General features: G+C 57.3%; 7 protein-coding genes across 7 annotated transcripts; 3 read left to right on the top strand and 4 right to left on the bottom strand.

The window, feature by feature from the left end:
- Nucleotides 1-1,728: 1,728 nt before the first annotated feature.
- On the top strand, nucleotides 1,729-2,876 carry QBC33DRAFT_310222 (uncharacterized protein). The gene is made up of 2 exons (XM_060423471.1): nucleotides 1,729-2,243; nucleotides 2,339-2,876. The coding sequence occupies exons 1-2, from the start codon at nucleotides 1,877-1,879 to the stop codon at nucleotides 2,839-2,841; spliced, it is 870 nt and encodes a 289-aa protein (XP_060286243.1). The 5' UTR covers nucleotides 1,729-1,876; the 3' UTR covers nucleotides 2,842-2,876.
- QBC33DRAFT_529970 (uncharacterized protein) lies at nucleotides 2,693-4,317 on the bottom strand. The gene has a single exon (XM_060427191.1). It carries the CDS (start codon nucleotides 3,908-3,910, stop codon nucleotides 2,912-2,914), a length of 999 nt encoding a protein of 332 aa, XP_060286242.1. The 5' UTR covers nucleotides 3,911-4,317; the 3' UTR covers nucleotides 2,693-2,911.
- A 136-nt stretch (nucleotides 4,318-4,453) lies between these two features.
- On the bottom strand, nucleotides 4,454-6,891 carry QBC33DRAFT_467283 (uncharacterized protein). Its single transcript, XM_060425157.1, has 3 exons — nucleotides 5,956-6,891; nucleotides 5,873-5,906; nucleotides 4,454-5,815 (listed from the first exon to the last, which is right to left on the bottom strand). The coding sequence occupies exons 1-3, from the start codon at nucleotides 6,788-6,790 to the stop codon at nucleotides 4,861-4,863; spliced, it is 1,824 nt and encodes a 607-aa protein (XP_060286241.1). The 5' UTR covers nucleotides 6,791-6,891; the 3' UTR covers nucleotides 4,454-4,860.
- Nucleotides 6,892-8,577: 1,686 nt separating this feature from the next.
- QBC33DRAFT_529963 (putative potassium sodium efflux P-type fungal-type) lies at nucleotides 8,578-11,463 on the top strand. Its single transcript, XM_060427190.1, has 2 exons — nucleotides 8,578-9,999; nucleotides 10,063-11,463. Exons 1-2 carry the CDS (start codon nucleotides 8,674-8,676, stop codon nucleotides 11,080-11,082), a joined length of 2,346 nt encoding a protein of 781 aa, XP_060286240.1. The 5' UTR covers nucleotides 8,578-8,673; the 3' UTR covers nucleotides 11,083-11,463.
- QBC33DRAFT_529962 (uncharacterized protein) lies at nucleotides 11,331-12,465 on the bottom strand. The gene is made up of 2 exons (XM_060427189.1): nucleotides 12,088-12,465; nucleotides 11,331-12,019 (listed from the first exon to the last, which is right to left on the bottom strand). Exons 1-2 carry the CDS (start codon nucleotides 12,303-12,305, stop codon nucleotides 11,737-11,739), a joined length of 501 nt encoding a protein of 166 aa, XP_060286239.1. The 5' UTR covers nucleotides 12,306-12,465; the 3' UTR covers nucleotides 11,331-11,736.
- A 1,542-nt stretch (nucleotides 12,466-14,007) lies between these two features.
- QBC33DRAFT_310195 (RNA ligase-domain-containing protein) lies at nucleotides 14,008-15,530 on the top strand. Its single transcript, XM_060423470.1, has one exon. It carries the CDS (start codon nucleotides 14,335-14,337, stop codon nucleotides 15,505-15,507), a length of 1,173 nt encoding a protein of 390 aa, XP_060286238.1. The 5' UTR covers nucleotides 14,008-14,334; the 3' UTR covers nucleotides 15,508-15,530.
- Nucleotides 15,531-15,961: 431 nt separating this feature from the next.
- QBC33DRAFT_576507 (DUF1640-domain-containing protein) lies at nucleotides 15,962-16,834 on the bottom strand (the record flags this gene model as incomplete). The annotated part of the gene is made up of 2 exons (XM_060430915.1): nucleotides 15,962-16,391; nucleotides 16,461-16,834. 2 exons carry the CDS (start codon nucleotides 16,832-16,834, stop codon nucleotides 15,962-15,964), a joined length of 804 nt encoding a protein of 267 aa, XP_060286237.1.
- Nucleotides 16,835-16,891: the final 57 nt, after the last annotated feature.

Here is a 16,891-nt window from a genome sequence, read left to right as displayed (position 1 = left end):
GCACGAGCGAGGCAGGCCAGAATCAAGTACTAGCAAGAAACCACATGAACCTAGAAGATGTGTTGGTGTCAACTCGAGGCCGGTCGAGAAAGCAACGATCCGCACTGTAGCACACCGGACGGGGAGCTTTAGTGACAAAACCCGTGCCATTCTGAGTTCCTTGACGCGCCTCTACGGGGGTCAGCTGACGGGGCGAGGGTGGCCGGTCCATGCACGTGGTTTTCCCCCCCTTGGAACTGCCGATATGATGGCCTAACCGGGCCCAAGTCTTGAGCCCTGACGTTCGGATGGGTCCTCGGGCGTGGTTTTGCCTGTCGTTATGATGTTCCGGGGTGGGCAGCAAGGTCGGATCCTGACGCCTCCGTGCGGCGCTGTCTGGGTCCGAGCTGGTCATGGATGTGACAATAAATCTCCGTCATGACCATAGGTTGACCATAGGGGGCCGAGTTCAAGAACGCATAAACTCACTTCCGCTCTAGAGGGGAGCTTCACATCAATTCAGCCTCGAGAGGGGGGCTCTAAGTGGCTTCGAGAGGAGCTCTTTGGGATGCTAGGATATCCAAGATAACATACCACCCTCGTGCCAGTCCATCCGTCGCGATGCCACTCCCCAAGGAAATAAATATCAGCGATGCCCTTGTTTGAAAACGCCGGACGTGGCCAAAAACCAATGACTGGCCTCCATTCCACCCGAAAGCTGGTCTGGGGGGGATGATCACAAACGGGTCCTTGTACCCCGAAGCGTGACAACCTCCTGCTTGAAATGCAGGCCACAGGCCAGACTGACCCGGCAGACCCCAGCAGTCTAAGATGGTTTCGCATCTTGTGGGGTCTTAAACCTGAAAGGGCCGTCAACACCGACAAAACAGTCATCAAGGCGACTGTCTTGGCTGTCGTCAATAACCCCCCCAACCTGCAACATCAACTTTTTCGCACAAGGAGCCTTCGCTCGCAACACGCAAAGCATCATCTACACAACAGTATCCCAGGCTCTAGATGCCACGTCTTGATGGCAACTTCCGGGATAGGGACCCTAGCTCTCCTCTCCCCAAGTCACGCACCTCCCGAAGCCACCTCCCCAAGGGTATGTCGGCCGGAAAACCATGAGTCCATGAGCTAAGGTTTTATCGCTGGCAAGGTAATTTTGATTATCCATCCACTTGATAGACTCTTCGGAGAGGAAGATGAAGGTTCCGTACCCTCACAAACATGGAATTCCCAACATGACAGCCAGGCTTCACGCCTTCTCGGGACTCAGGGGCAACCTCCTGAGGCGCAGCTGACCATCAACACCGTCATCGAAACTCATCGAAACCTTCACGCCTCACATCCGTCATCCCAAGCGCCACAGTTCGCATTGCAAGGCATCTCCTCAGAAGGTACAGGCCCATAGTCCAAGTAATCGGGCACAATCATACCCATACACCCACTCGGTGCCGACGCAGCGCGCAATGGCCCAAAGGCTCCTCAACAACAACCCGGCGTTAGGGTCTCGCCGCCATCTCGTACGCCCCCACCAGAGTCGACAGTGGATCGAGCTGATTCATCAATAACAGCAATGGTGCAGCAGGCCTACCTGTCTACCCGGCACTCCCCCACGTGGAAGCGATACGGGGTCTTATTTGAGAGGAAGCCTCGGGCAAGAAGATAGCTCGTCGTGGGTTTTAATTATGACGTCACCTCAGTCTAGTCATGCATGCATGACACGTCAGTGTTTACGGCGCGGTGAGCTTCTTCAAGAACTTCAAACCCTCCTTCATGCCCAAGATTCCCATCCTAGCCATGTCAGGTGATCTGGCGATTTTATAACCTGCTGCCGCCACCTAAACAACATTGCAACCGTCTTCAGATCAAAACTTAGTCGCGGAGGCACAACATGGATTCGACGACGCAAATCACAGAAGCGCCACCACCTTGGGACTGCAAGGCCACCGTCTACGTGTTATACTTTGTGGCGTCCAAGCCCGCGTCGGGGGAACTGCCTGAAATTGCCTACTCGCCCCTCGAACGCGCCTCGCCTTTTGCATCGCCCCAGTTTGGCCGGGCGCTTGGGGGCCTCAGCACCATTCAGCTCGTTCGGTATAGCCGGACGCCTGTCGGGCCCTATGACGAGATGCTACTAGTGCCCGGGAAGTTCGAGTACCCCGTGGACGACAAGGGGAAGAAGCGGAGGGCTGAGCGGGCGCTCAGACTGACGAGAATCTACGTCAGCCAGAAGGATACTTGCTGGAATGGCCGGAAGAGTGAGCCCATTCAACTTGCGGGTCTATGTTGGCCATAGTGGATATGTCGCATTGCTCTAACAACTCAACCCTTCCTTTTTTTTTCTCGTATACAGACTGGAACATCCCGAAGCATCTTGCCCGCTTCGAGTGGACCGACCTGCCAGACGGGTCGACACACGTCGAGGTCTTCCCCCACGACACGGCCACGCCATACGACAAGTTCGAGAGGAAACCGAGTGATCGTCCCTTCTTCCGGGCCACCTTCCAGCCGATGCGCTACACGCCGTACTTCCCAATGTCTACCAAACTGTACGAGTGGCTGGGCATCAGAATCTCCATGGTGCAGCCGCCGTTGCCGGAGGGCGAAAGCAGCCAGGGCGAGCTGGCGGGCACGACGCGATGGTGCAAGGTCGTGCCGTATCAGTACTCCAAGAGGAGTTGCGTCGGGTGGGCGGATATGCGGCAGGCGGACGAGGGGGGGGAGGAGGGGAGCAACAGAGGCCACGAGAACTTCTGGCCCGGCCTGGGCAGGTGGGTGCCGGCGCTCAAGATGGAGGACGCGGATGTAAGGTTTGGGGACGGAGAGTTTTGGGATACACCACAGTCGCTCCATTAAGATGGCGTATCGCCATCTGAGCAGTCGGTAAAGCCCATGGTTTGGTCTGCGTCTGTCTATGCACATTCATTCAAGAATCAGAAAAGAACCATATACGCCCTCCTCTCCACGGCAATACCGGCTCCTTGGTCGCAACGAAACCCCCACGACTGTCATCCCAAAGTCTCTTCGCACCGGTGCAGAACCGAAAATGGTGTAAATAAGCCGCCCTGGAATATACCTGGTCACAGAAGTCCTCAACCCCAAAATAATTTTCTTCGGCGGTAATCCGGCAACCTTTGCAGCTGAGCCCATTTTCGATGCGAGAGGTGGCCCGATCGAAATATGGCAAAGCCGTCGAAGCGGCGTATCTCCCAAGGGGATGCGAGGGGATGGAGGCATCAATATAGTATCTAATGCTGCGCAGGAATGCGATCGCTTGTTCTCGTCCCACCAAGTGTTCTAATCCATAGCAGCGCTTCTTTTCTATCGAGTACGTCCCTGGGAGTATGTGTAGCACCGGTAGCATCCCTCGCAGTTGCCGACGAGGTATCCAGGAAGCCTTCGAGATCGCCGAAAGAGATACGACATGTAGACGATGCGCGTTCCCAATGCAGGCGAAACAACAGCGCGTAGCAGTGGGTAGAAACAAGAACCCGCCAAACGAGCCGCATATGACGCAGTCCCTCATGCACAGCGGCTGGTAGAGGTCGGTTATGGTGAGGCGAGACGCAATGCCTGTCCGGAGGGCGGCGCGGAGGGCCTCTAGTCCGTGTGTTGCGACGGCTCGGTATTCATTCAGGCTCGACACGATGCATCGGGCCCGCCTGTTGGCTTGACGAAGGTGGAAACAGGACCGCACGTCCAGTAACAGGCACACGGCGAAGATGAGCTCGATGGGGAGCCGGCCCAGGACGGAAGTCTCGCAGGCCGGTGACGTGGCAAACGGCTCGACGATGGATGGCAGGACCGGGTCGTGCTTGTGAGGTTCGGACCAGACGACGGCTTGATCGTAGTCTTGACAATGGAACGCCGCCACGCGGATGATGGCCTCCTCCTCCTCCTGAAATTCGAAGTTGGCTTCTTCCATCTTGGCGTCTAAGACTCCAACTGGGATTTGAAGAAGTTAAGCAACGGAAATCTTGGGCAAAACGAGAATACTCCAATTGCTTGCACGATTGAATCCACTTATATAGGTTGATATTGATCACCCAACACCGGATTCTGTTGGGGCGATTGCTGGGTCCTAAACGGAAAGTATATGTATGTGCCCTGCGTAGTCACCCCGACAATATGCCTAGCTCAAACTATGAGGTTAACTGACACATCCTTGACTCAAATCATACTCGAATTTTGCCTTTCAAATTGGAGGTTGTCTCCGCGGGCAGGGGCATTTAGCTATTCGGGAAGGGGCATTTAGCTATGCGGGTAGGGGCGGTTAGGTATTTAGGCAGGGGCATTTAACTGTTAGGGTAGGGGCATTTGGCTAGCCGTCGGTCACTATTGCCAAAGTCGGGCAGGGCACTCTTGCTGTCGCCGTCTCTGTTGCTGTTGCCGTCGCCGTTCCCGTCGCTTGTTCCATGGCTGTCAGCTGGTCTTTTTCATGCTCCAACTATCCCAAGATTTTTGGCGGCCCGGAACCCCTGTCCAGAATAGCCAAATGCCCCTGCCCGCAGAGACAAGTTCTTCAAATTGAAGGTGAAACCCCTGGCCTCCATAGCCCTTAGATTAAGGTGTAACTCCCAGTTACTCTCGTTTCATTCGTGAGCTTGTTCACCAACCCTTCAAAGACACAGGCATCCACCTCATCACCTTCGTCGACTAGTAAGCCCCTGACTTGCAAAAAAAATCGCACACTCTCCACATTACCCAAAGAGCTTTACACCATCGTGTCTCGCAAGTAAGGATACCAGTAGACAGCCTTGGTATCATTCAAAATGTCTGTCTGAATCTAGAGCTCTAAATGAGTGCTGGTGTCATCCCGGCCCATTATCGCCAACAACCCACCAGCACTGCGCTAATGGCCTTCGGCCTACCTCCTTACTTCTTCTCCAGATACGCCTTCCATCCAATCTCCTTCAGCCTCGCGGCCTTGACCTCAACCTCGTCACTCATCCCCTGCATGTAGTCCGCCATCGCCTGCCTGTACCCCGCATCGCTAGACCCCAGGATGCGGACGGCCAGCAGGGCAGCGTTTGTCGAGTTGTTGATGCCCACCGTCGCGACGGGGCAGCCGCGCGGCATCTGCACGATGCTCAGGAGGCTGTCGTTGCCGTCGAGGTGCGTCGCCTTGACGGGCACGCCGATGACGGGCACCGTCGTCTCCGAGGCGAGCATGCCGGGGAGCGCCGCCGCGCCGCCGGCCGCCGCGATGATGGCGCGGATGCCCCGCCCCGCGGCGGACTTGGCCAGCTCGCTCATGGTGTGGGGCGTCCGGTGGGCCGAGGTGATGGTGAAGTCGTAGGGCACGCCGAAGTGCTCGAGAATCTCGAATGCGCCCTTGAGCACGTGGAGGTCCGAGTCGGAGCCCATTGTGACAACTACCAGGGGGTTCTTGGTGTCACGGGATGAGGTTGAAGAGGTCGCTTGAGAGGTTGCAGGAGCGTTGGGACGTAACTGAGCTGAGGCAGCATCGAGGCGGTCCTGGCGGATGTGGTCGACCTCCTTGATCAGGGGGCCTGCCAGTTGTTCGAGATTCGTATCAGGAGAGTAGGAGGTGACAGTGATATGCCCGATCTTGCGGCCAGGCTTAGAAGATTTGCCGTACAGGTGCAGGAAGATGTCCATGTCATCATTGTAGAGCGAATGGGTCAGATCGACGAGCGAGTCATGAGAGTCCTCCTGAGCACCGCCCAGTATGTTCAGCATAATCGCGCCTGATACCCGAGGCTGCAGATTGATAGAAGCAGGGACAATGTCGAGTATAGAGTAAAGCTGTGCTCTATACTGGGACATAGATGGCACAGCTTCGATTGTGTAGTGGCCGGAGTTGTGACTATAACATGGACAATTAGCAATTACTTGGGGTTATAAGTCGTGTTTCAGGACTCACGGTCTTGGAGCAACCTCATTAATCACCAGTTTATCTGCCGCAATATAAGCATCTCACCCACAGCCTTGTGCCGGAAAACTTACCATCTTCCAAGAGGAACATCTCAACAGCAAAGACACCTCTACCCTTTAGCGTCCGAATAACATCGGAAGCCACCTTCCTTGCCTTCTCACATACGTCTGTTGGCACTTGTGGCGGAGGGTAGAAGACCTTGGTGCAGATGCTGTCCTCATGGACAGTCTTGACTGCTGGATAAGCATAGACATCCTTCAGTTTACCCTCGTCGTCCTCCGTTCTTAAAACCATGACAGCCAGCTCATGTTTAAAGGGCATAAACTTTTCAGCGTAAAGGGACAGCTTCCCCATATCGCAAATCGCCTCCTCAAAATCCGCTCCGCCGCTTACTTTAAAGTTACCGCGGCCATCATAGGACCCCTTTCGGGCCTTTAGCATGAACGGAAATCCGAATGTCTTGGCAGCTTTCTGTAGCGAGTCCAGCATAGATGGCCCAGAGTCGATGGACATTTGCGGCGCAATAGGCATGCCTGCCTTTCCAAAATGCTCCTTCTGGAGGTACTTGTCCTGGATCAGGCGCAGGGTTTCCCACGACGGATGCACGGGCACTTTCTTCATCTGGCCACCAACCTCGACACCCTTGGTGGCGATCTCTTCCAGGACCTCGGTGTTGACATGCTCGATCTCGACTGTGAGAACGTCGCAACTCCTGGCGAGCTCGCGGATCCTTTCCGGATCCTTGAAGGAACCTGTGACGTGCTTGTGGTTGTAGTTTATCTGCCGTGTAGGGCAGTTGTCTTCGTCGAGCACCACGATCTCAATGCCGAGCAGCATGGCTTGTTCCTGGAGCATCCGCCCCAGCTGCCCACCGCCTAAAAGGCCAATAACCGGTTTCTTTGCCATTGCGAGAGAGTTATGAGCATCAAACTGGATGGATTCAAATGCGACAGTGAGGTTTGATTGGGAAAAATTCAAGCTGATAGCGGTACTAGGGAGAACATTAATCCGTTCTGCGACAGTGGGCGGGAGGGGACGGGAATCATAAATTAGCGGCCCCACAGGCCTTTAACACTCGGCACCGTGAGTCAAGACGTAGAGGATAATCCACGTGGTGACTACGAAGCTCTCGGGCTGGTATCATTGGATGTTTCCCCAATATCCAATATAGTAAAGCTTGTTTCACGTATAAATGGCTTGGCCAGTATAGGTACTGTTGGATTCCATCCTTCCCCGTAATTTGTTCTCCGTCTCCGTAGGCCGGGGGCGGAGGCGGAGCCAGGAGTGGGGCAGTTCCTCCGGCGGGCCCGCAACCTCTGCAAACACGAGGTACCAAACATTGGCCAAGCCGCCAAGCCCGCATCGATCGTCAACATCACGACGAGTGGACCCGCACACCGCCACTGCCCAGCCGTTTAAAGCATGCGTCCAAGAAAAATGCCCCAATGGCTGATCCAGGTTTGCCAAGATGGCCAAGATGCCAAGGGGCGTAGTAGTAAACCAGGCACGCGACACATGTTCGCATCTGGAGATCTTACTGGTGAACTCATTGAACCTTATCTGTTTGCAAGCGCGGTGGCCTGATTTTTTACCAAACCTTTTCCATTCGATCAGTTTCTCTCCTGGACAAGCTCCCTCTTCTTGAACGTCGGGTTGGACACGGATACACTTCAATCACACGAAACGCAAATTCCCAGCATCAGACTCATAAGGCAAGCGACAATGGCTAAAGGAAAGGAGAAAGACAAGGCGCCGGAGAATCACATCTCGGGCCAGTCCAACCGGCCACTCAGTCAACCTGCCCATGCGTTGAGCCACAAGCAGGTTGCCGATGAACTCGGTGTCGACACTCTCACGGGCCTCTCCAAGGATGAAGCCAACAAGAGACTGAACGAGTACGGCACGAACGACATTGGCGAGGGCGAAGGCATCCAGCCTTTCAAGATCGTCATCGCCCAGATCGCAAACGCCATGACTCTAGTTGGCCCCCCACCTCCCCCTTTTTGGAACCCCCAAGGACTATGTAAGGGCTAACATCCATCTCGGGTGCGTAGGTGCTCATCATGGCAATGGCCGTCAGTTTCGGCATCCGGTCCTGGATCGAGGGCGGCGTCGTCGCTGCCGTCATCCTCCTCAACGTCGTCGTCGGCTTCTTCCAGGAGTACTCGGCCGAGAAGACGATGGATTCCCTCCGCTCGCTGAGTTCGCCCACGGCCAACGTCGTCCGTGGTGGCGAGGCCATTATTGTGCCGTCTGGCGAGATCGTCCCAGGGGACCTCATCGAGATGAACACTGGCGACACGATCCCAGCTGATGTCAGGTAATTGCTAGATATCCCCAGGAGAGAGGCGACTCCTCCCAAAAATTCTGACGAGCAAAGAAAAAAAGACTGACGATGAGACAGACTAACCGAGGCCAAGAACTTTGAGACCGACGAGGCCCTGCTGACCGGCGAGTCACTGCCCGTGCGCAAGTCAGAGAACAGCATCTTCGGCGACGCGACGGGGCCGGGCGACCGGCTCAACGTCGCCTACAGCAGCTCGACGGTCACCAAGGGACGGGCCAAGGGCATCGTCTTCGCGACGGCGACCTTCACCGAGATCGGGGCCATCGCGTCTGCGCTGCACAAGAAGGACTCGCGCGTGCGGCCGGTCAAGCGCAAGGCCGACGGCCACGCCGGCCCTCACCGGTACCTGGAGGCGTACACGCTGACGCTCGGCGACGCCATCGGGCGCTTCCTCGGCGTCAGCGTCGGCACCCCGCTGCAGCGGAAGCTCAGCAAGCTGGCCATGCTGCTCTTCGGCGTGGCCGTCGTGTGCGCCATCATCGTGCTCGGCAGCAACCGGTTCGACGGCTCGAAGGAGGTGGTCATCTACGCCGTGGCCACGGGCCTGTCCATGATCCCGGCCAGCCTCGTCGTCGTCCTGACCATCACCATGGCCGTCGGCACCAAGAACATGGTCAAGCGCAACGTCATCGTCCGCAACCTCAGGTCGCTCGAGGCCCTCGGCGCCATCACCGACATCTGCAGCGACAAGACCGGCACCCTCACCCAGGGCAAGATGGTCGCCCGCGGCGCCTGGGTCCCCGGCCTCGGCACCCTCACCGTCGACCTCCACTCCAACGAGCCCCTCAACCCCACCACCGGCGAGATCCGATTCGACTCGCGCGGGCCCGGGGACATCGACTTCAAGCGGGCCAAGGACGCGGCGGGGTCTGCCGACGACGCCGGCTCCGCGGTCGATCCGGCCCGGCTCCTGCAGGACGGCGGCGCCCGCCTTCGGGGGTTCCTCGAGGTGGCCTCGCTGGCCAACCTGGCGACGGTGTACGAGAAGGACGGGACCTGGCACGCCCGCGGCGACCCCACCGAGATCGCAATCCAGGTGTTCTCGAGCCGCTTCTCGTGGAACAGGCTGTCCTTCACCGGGGGCGATAGCCCGGAGTGGAGGGAGGTCGCCGAGTTCCCCTTCGACAGCGACGTCAAGCGCATGAGCGTGGTCATGGAGCGCAGCAGCACCGGCGAGAGGTTCGCCTTCACAAAGGGGGCCGTGGAGCGGGTCGTCGACTCCTGCGCCACGTACTTTGATGACAACGGGACCGGGGAGGCGGCGGCGGTCGACATGACGGACGGGTTCCGGGGCGAGATCCTCCGCAACATGGAGGTCCTGGCCGGGCTCGGGCTCAGGGTCCTCGCCCTGGCCAGCCGGAAGATCGACTTCGAGATCAAGGACGGCGACGACAAGGACCGCGCCAGGGTTGAGGAGGACCTGGTCTTCCGCGGCCTCATCGGCCTGTACGACCCCCCGCGGCCCGAGTCGGCTGGTGCCGTGCGCCAGTGCCACGAGGCCGGCATCTCGGTGCACATGCTCACGGGCGACCACCTGGAGACGGCAAAGGCCATCGCCATCGACGTCGGGATCCTCCCGAGGCGGATGGAGCGGGTGAGCCGGGCCGTCGCCCACGCCATGATCATGACGGCCGGCGACTTCGATGCGCTCGACGATGATGAGGTCGACGATCTCCCCGTCCTGCCCCTCGTGATCGCTCGCTGTGCGCCCAGCACCAAGGTCCGAATGATCGAGGCCCTGCATCGTCGGGGAAAATTCTGCGCCATGGTAAGGAGTTTTCTTGCAGCGAGAGTTGAGTGAGCCAAAGCTAATCTTGGACTAATATGACAGACTGGCGATGGTGTAAATGATTCCCCTTCGCTGCGCCGTGCGGACATCGGCATCGCCATGGGCCAGTCCGGATCCGACGTGGCAAAGGACGCATCAGACATTGTGCTAACGGATGACAACTTCGCGTCCATCGTGGCGGCCATTGAGGAAGGGCGCCGCATCTTCGACAACATCCAAAAGTTTGTCCTCCACGTCCTGGCCGAGAACATCGCCCAGGCGGGAACGCTCCTGATCGGGCTGGCCTTCAAGGACAAGCACGGCCTGTCGGTCTTCCCGCTGTCGCCCGTCGAGATCGTGTGGATCATCATGATCACGAGCGGCATGCCCGACATGGGCCTCGGGTTCGAGCGGGCGGTGCCGGACATCATGAGGCGGCCGCCGCAGAGCCTTTCGACAGGCATCTTCACGGGCGAGTTCTTCGTCGACATGCTCGTGTACGGCGCGTGGATCGCCATGCTGTGCCTGGCTAGCTTCACGCTGGTGGTGTACGGCTTCGGCGACCGGTCCCTGGGCACCAACTGCAACGAGTCGTACTCGGCGGCGTGCGACACCGTGTTCCGGGCCCGCGCCACCACCTTCGCCTGCCTCACCTGGTTCGCCCTTTTCCTCGCCTGGGAGCTCGTCGACACGCGCCGGTCCTTCTTCCGCATGCAGCCCGGGTCCAAGCGGTACCTGACGCAGTGGGCCCACGACGTATGGCGCAACAAGTTCCTCTTCTTCGCCATCATCTTCGGCTTCGTCACCATGTTCCCCACCGTCTACATCCCCGTCATTAACCACTCCGTCTTCAAGCACACGGGCATCACCTGGGAGTGGGGCATCGTCTTCGTCGCCGCCGGCCTGTTCTTCCTCGGCGTCGAGGCCTGGAAGTGGGCCAAGAGGGTCTACTTCCGCCGCCAGGCCCGCAGGTCGTCCGGCGCCGCCTGGAAGGACCTTGATGTCGAGCAGCGCGTCTTTGGCGAGTACCTGGTTGACCACCGCGATGAGGGCAATGACGGTGAGCTCCATGAAGTCGATTGACTACGAAGGGGCAGGAAGCCCCGGTTTAGCTTGGAGGTGGTCGACGTCCCGTTGGTGGTGACGCTCGAGACTGTCGGTGGACGACGGGCTCCATATTGGAGCCTCGGTGACGGTTATGTGGGGTTGATGGCTCTCGTCGAGAGCCTAGAGACTAGTTCTGGAGGTGACAACGGTGAGATCGGTGGCAGCGGCGAGAAGGGTGAAAATGGTTGGCGGGCTGGGTGGACTGCTTTGGCGGTCAGGAAACAAGGCATTACAGTTTCACTTCTCTACACTCCTTATGCACAGTTTAAGCCAGATGATGGTCATCGATGCGATGCCCATCTATTCATAAAAAAGAGCAGAAAGCTCCTTGTAGTTGCAATGCAGAAACACGATCTCTCTCTGCACCACGATCTCTCCCCCCAGGTACCATTCTCAGTGCATCTGTAGCAACGCATCATTCTCGATGATCCTGTCCGGATATCCCTCCAAAAACACCTTCACCATGTCCGAAGCAAGATGATCCACACCGATAGCACCAAACAACTTGCCAGTTACCTTAGACAGGGCTCCCGCGTCCGACGGGAGGATGCCACTCGGGCGAACGCACCAGACTTCAAGCCGACCCTTGTTGGCATCCGCAATGTCGCACAACCCCTTCTCAACCAGCCCCTAATTCCGGCGCAAGTCAGAATCAAGAACGGGACAAACTCCAGCGTTGACAATGGCAGAACGAACCTTGATCCGCCGCGTATCCGCCAAGAAGGCAAGCGACTTCTCCTGTTCCCACTCCGCATACTTGCCGCTGCAGAAGACGAACCGGAACGCCCGGCCGTCGGGCAGCCGCGGCGCCAGCGCAGACGCAAAGGCGTTGGCCGCCGCGAGCGTGTAGTCCACTCCCACCCTCTTGGCCGTCTCCACGTCAGGGAACTGCGTCGCCCTGCCGCCTATCGCCCTGCCCTCTCTGCCGTGTCAGCAAACACACAGACACACATCCGACGCTGGGGTGCTAAAACTACGGACCATATACAGCCCTCGGCGCCGGCGAGCCGCTCCAGCAGGTCGGCGGGGTAGGTGGAGAAGTCGTCGTGCGTGACGACAGTGACCTTTGGGTCGGTGGCGAGCTCTGGGAGCGGCTTGCGGGTCAGGACGAAGGCGTGGGTGATCTTTTCGTTTGCGATGCAGTGGCGCACCACGGCGCCGCCAACGAGGCCCGTCGCTCCTGTGATGATGACCTTCATTGTGCTGCGCTCTTGTTCCGAGGGTAGGGAAGTTGATTGGCTTGGAGATCGTCAACTGACGATAATCGATATATCAGGGCAATAAATGAAGCACCCCAGACCACACCTTGTCTTCCCTTCCAAGCGACATCCTGAACTGCATTACGTCATTTTCTAGTCAACCTAAGAATTCAGTATTAGTGCTTGCCAGCTGAGAAATGCGAGACAAAGTACGTCCAAATCCCGCTGCTAGACCTTGACCTGCCGTTCAGATCTAGACACTGCTTGCTGCAGTCTCCGATGGAGAGGGAGAGGAATATCAACATGCCAGCTATTCACGACAGAGTGGACATACATGCAGCTATCGCCAACCTGAGAACAACTACTCTCAGCTTTAGAGACGAGATAATTCCTGGACCGGATGCCATGGGCATCGGATGGATGAGATGAACATTAAGATAGATGCCATTGGCACTTGGATGGATGACAAGGGGTTCGTCATGCGGAAGCTTATATCGACGGTGGCGTCCGACCAAGGGGACCACAAGCTATCGGAGCTAATGAAGGTCCTTGGCGTCATCAGTCGGCGTGCCCAGGAGGTCACCAAGGCCAAGGGGTTTGCCGTTCCGTTAATCTTGGCGGAGCTTTGGGTCGATTGAGCAGGCCGTCGATGTAGTCCCACTCAAACGGGGCAACGGTCTTCCTGCAAGGCAAGGTCCTGCCGCATCTCTGCAGTGACGAGCAGCTGGGAATTGTACGACGAGATACCCTTGGTGCGCTGGTTGCCAATCTCCATATCTTGGTATCGGATAAGGTTGTTGAACTGCCTGGCAGTGAGCGCCGTGTGTCCCGCGTGGTATTCATCTTGCAGGATAGTTCGGCTCTTCCTCGAGCCTGGCAAGCTGGTCTCGATGGAGAACAGGAATTTCCTGCATCAAGTTCTCGTGGAGGTCTCGGACGTATGACCTGAACCGCGGCGTCGCCTCATGGCTGTAGTCCGAGACACGTCGGCACCGCCGTCTGTGGAATGGTTAGCGGGGGTGCTGATGAGCGCCGGTATGTCGTTGACGATCGAGCCGGTGCCTAAGATGATGTCGGAGACAGTGGCTGGGCTAGAGGACAGGCTACCTAGTTGAATACCTGCTGCTGGGAGCGCAGCTAGACGACTTCCCTGTCCATGGTGGGCGCAGATGCTGCGCTAAAGCTCAAGCAACAATACCTGGGCTACAAGCAGAAAGAGATCATCGCCACCAAGCAGGTGACCCGGCTGGAGAAGCGGGCAGGCCAGTTCCGGGACATCTTCTTCCGGCTCTTCACGAGCGCCGGGCCAAGATTGGCCTCAACATCAGCAGCGCAGGGCCAAAACGTTCCACGCGTAGGGCCAGGTTCGCTCTAGTTCAACGTGCCGTGTGGTCTTGCTTTCTGTCTCCATCGCCCCTGCTTGCTGTCTCTATCGCCCCTGCTTGCTGTCTCCATCGCCCCTGCTTGCTGTCTCCGTCGTTAGGTAGGTACCTACATATTGCATGTCACTTAAATCGATCCTCGATGTTGTCCCATTTGAACGGGTCGACAGTCTTCTGCATCGCGAGGTCATGGCGCATCTCCGCGGTGAGAAGAAAACGGAATTGCACAACGAGATTACCACCTTCGTGCGCTAGTTACCAATCTCAATCTCTTGCTCTCGAACGGGGTCCTTGCAACAGTTGTCTGGGTACCATCCGAGATCAGGCTTGGTGAGGAATAAGGGGACTGTAGGACGTAGCTCCCGGAGCAAGGGGCAGGATGTAGAATTTAAGGTGTTGATTGATAGTTTGACATACACAGGTCCGTCGGGCAAATTATATAAAACCTTGCCAGGACCGTCCGAGTTTGTTATTTTAATACATCCTTGCCTCCTCGTCCTCAAAGCTTAACACACGACCTCACCCCATCCTCAGATTCCAAACCTGTTCCCAACAGAGGGCTTCCAAGAGTGACACCCCTTACCTACCCACAAAGCCAGTTCGGGCATCTCCTGGTACACGCTCCGCCAGCAGGGTCGTTTTTCGAAATGGATACCACCGTCGACACCTCACCTCCGCGTCCTGTCCGCAAACTCGTTACAGTCCGCCAGATCAGAGAGAAAGAGAGACTCAAGAACCATCGCTATGACGTTCTCCACATCGATGGCTGGACCGTGATCGTGCCAGCAAATGAGTACGAGGAAGGCCAACTGGTCGTCTACTTCGAAATCGACTCCTTCCTCCCCGCCACCAACAGGCTCTTTGGGGAGTACATGTTTAATCGCATGGAGGTGCAGGATGGGATATATGGGCACCGAGTCAGATCCCGCACCGTTGATAGAGCCATCTCTCAAGGTGTCGTCTTCGCCCTCGACCGGGTGCCGGAGGTCAACGGCGTTCTCGAGGATCTGACTAGAAAGCTCGGAAGGAAGGAAGCTTTAAAAAGTATTTTCAACATGTCCTTCGAGAAGGAACTCAGGGTGAAGAAGTGGGAGGTCGTCATGGACGACAATAACCCTGAGGCCAGCCTTGGGAGGCCACCCACCTTCTTCCCCCAACCCGGGTGCGAGAGGGCCCAAAACATCATTGGCCTCTTTTCACCAGGAGGCCGGTACTTGGATCGAGTATTCCAGGTTACCGAGAAGCTGGATGGTGTCACCATGTCAATCTACACTGTCCGCTCGGGCTCCCGCTGGTACGACAGCCTCACAGCCCTTCCCGAGGGATGTGGAATGGCCATGGAGCAAAAGCATGGAAGGGTCGGTGTTTGCAGTCGGTCTCACGACTTCATTGACAATGGACGGAACCTGTACTGGGAGGTTGCCAAGAAGCTGGGCCTCCCCGAGAAGATCAGCCAGATCGGGGATAATGTAGTCGTCCAGGGGGAGCTCTGTGGCCCGTCGATTCAGGGGAATAGCCTGAGGCTTCCCGAGGGAGAACACGCCTTCATTGTATTCGGCATCTGGGACATCGAGAGGCAGCAGGAGATGCGCCCCAAGAACGTCATCGCAATCTGCAACCGCCTGGGGATCGCTCACGTCCCTGTCCTCGAATACAGCACAGTTAGACAATTTGCGCCGAGCATGGAGGCGTTGATAAAGAAGGCGGACGGCATTGGCACCAACGGAACGGTCCGGGAAGGGTTCGTCTTCAAATCCGCCAATGGCAAGGAACAGTTCAAGGTCATCTCCAACAATTGGCTGATCCTCACTGGAAAGTAGGGAGGAGAGGGGGAGTAGCTGCCGACTTGGCCTTGTACACACTGGTTATGAAGACCATAGAATTGAACTGCACTCGGGTGCAATGACACTACTAAGACCTCGCAAGCTGGTGTCTTGCCAAAACCCATCCACAGGAGAGCCATGATTATTCCACGACTCGTCATCCCCTCGGACACTGTCGTGGGGGGACAAGCCACACATGTATTGCACCCGAGGATGCGACTTGCGCTCACGTGGTGGCTGTAAACGGATGGTCTGGAAAGCTGCCTTCATAATATGCCTTCAATTTCCTTACGCGTTCGCTGATGTCTCGCTTGCGCTTGATATATCCCGTATTCTAGCGTTCCATTGTCAGGCAAATGGAGTTAAGTGACACAAACCTTCTCTCAGGACCCAATTGCTGGTATGCCATCCTATTGCAGCCTCCTTCCAAGAAATGTGAGATTCCAGCCCATCACATCAGTAGGCGCCAGGCACCAAGCAGAAGTGCGGCGCAACCCGTACAGACACCCATCAACCACTGCAGGGTCTGGAACTTGACCTGCTCGAGCTGCTGCCGCAGGGCCGCGACCTCCTGCTCGATCTTGGTCTCGGTCTCCTTGATCTTCAGCTCCTGGGACACGGCCTCCTCCCTTATGCGGCCCTTCTCGAGGTTCAGGTCCAGGCGCACGCTGGCCTGCGTCCGCCCGATCTCGTCGCGCAGGCGGCTGTTGAGCTTGGCGACGTCGTTGGTCAGGCGCTCGTGCGCGGCGCGCGTCGTGTTGGACTCGGTGCTGTCGGCGCTGAGGAGCTCGCTGCGTAGCTTGGCGAAGTCGACCTTCTGCGTGTACGTCGCCTTGGCGGCGTCCTCGCGCAGGACCATGGTCCGCGTGAGGTTTTGGATGCTGGGGACGCCTGTCAGCGGAGGGTGTAGCGGGGACGGGCCAGCCTGTTCGGAGGCGGAGGAGACATGCCTCTCCTCAATCACGTCGTTGAGAACCTTCATCATCGCCACCGACTGCTCTTCTGTGAATCCCTCTTCTTGTAGGCGCTGGACGAACTTGAGGGTATCGAAGTGGTGGTCTCTGCGCCGAGGGGCCGAGACATGGAAGGCTCGCCGAAGGGACAGTTCCCGGAGCAGACCTGTCCGACAGGGCCTGGTCTTAGAGGTAGAGAGATGATGAGCTCGCGGCCAGCCTGCGTGGATCGGCTGGGATGGAGTCTGCCATGGTTGCTGATTCCTTGAGTGGATGGACAACCCAGCCACTGCCCCAAAGGACCTCGTACCAGGTCCAGCCCAGCTCAGGCGAGGGAGCAAGAACCTCGGGAGCGTTTGGGCAGGATTCATCTCAAATCGAATGATTTCGTTGGAGTGGTTAAGCAACCTATACTGTCTACATCTCGT

This window comes from Phialemonium atrogriseum, assembly GCF_030411735.1.
Source record: "Phialemonium atrogriseum strain 8032-3 unplaced genomic scaffold QBC33scaffold_5, whole genome shotgun sequence".
Lineage (NCBI taxonomy): Eukaryota > Fungi > Ascomycota > Sordariomycetes > Cephalothecales > Cephalothecaceae > Phialemonium > Phialemonium atrogriseum.
This window is presented reverse-complemented; position numbering and strand designations above follow the sequence as displayed.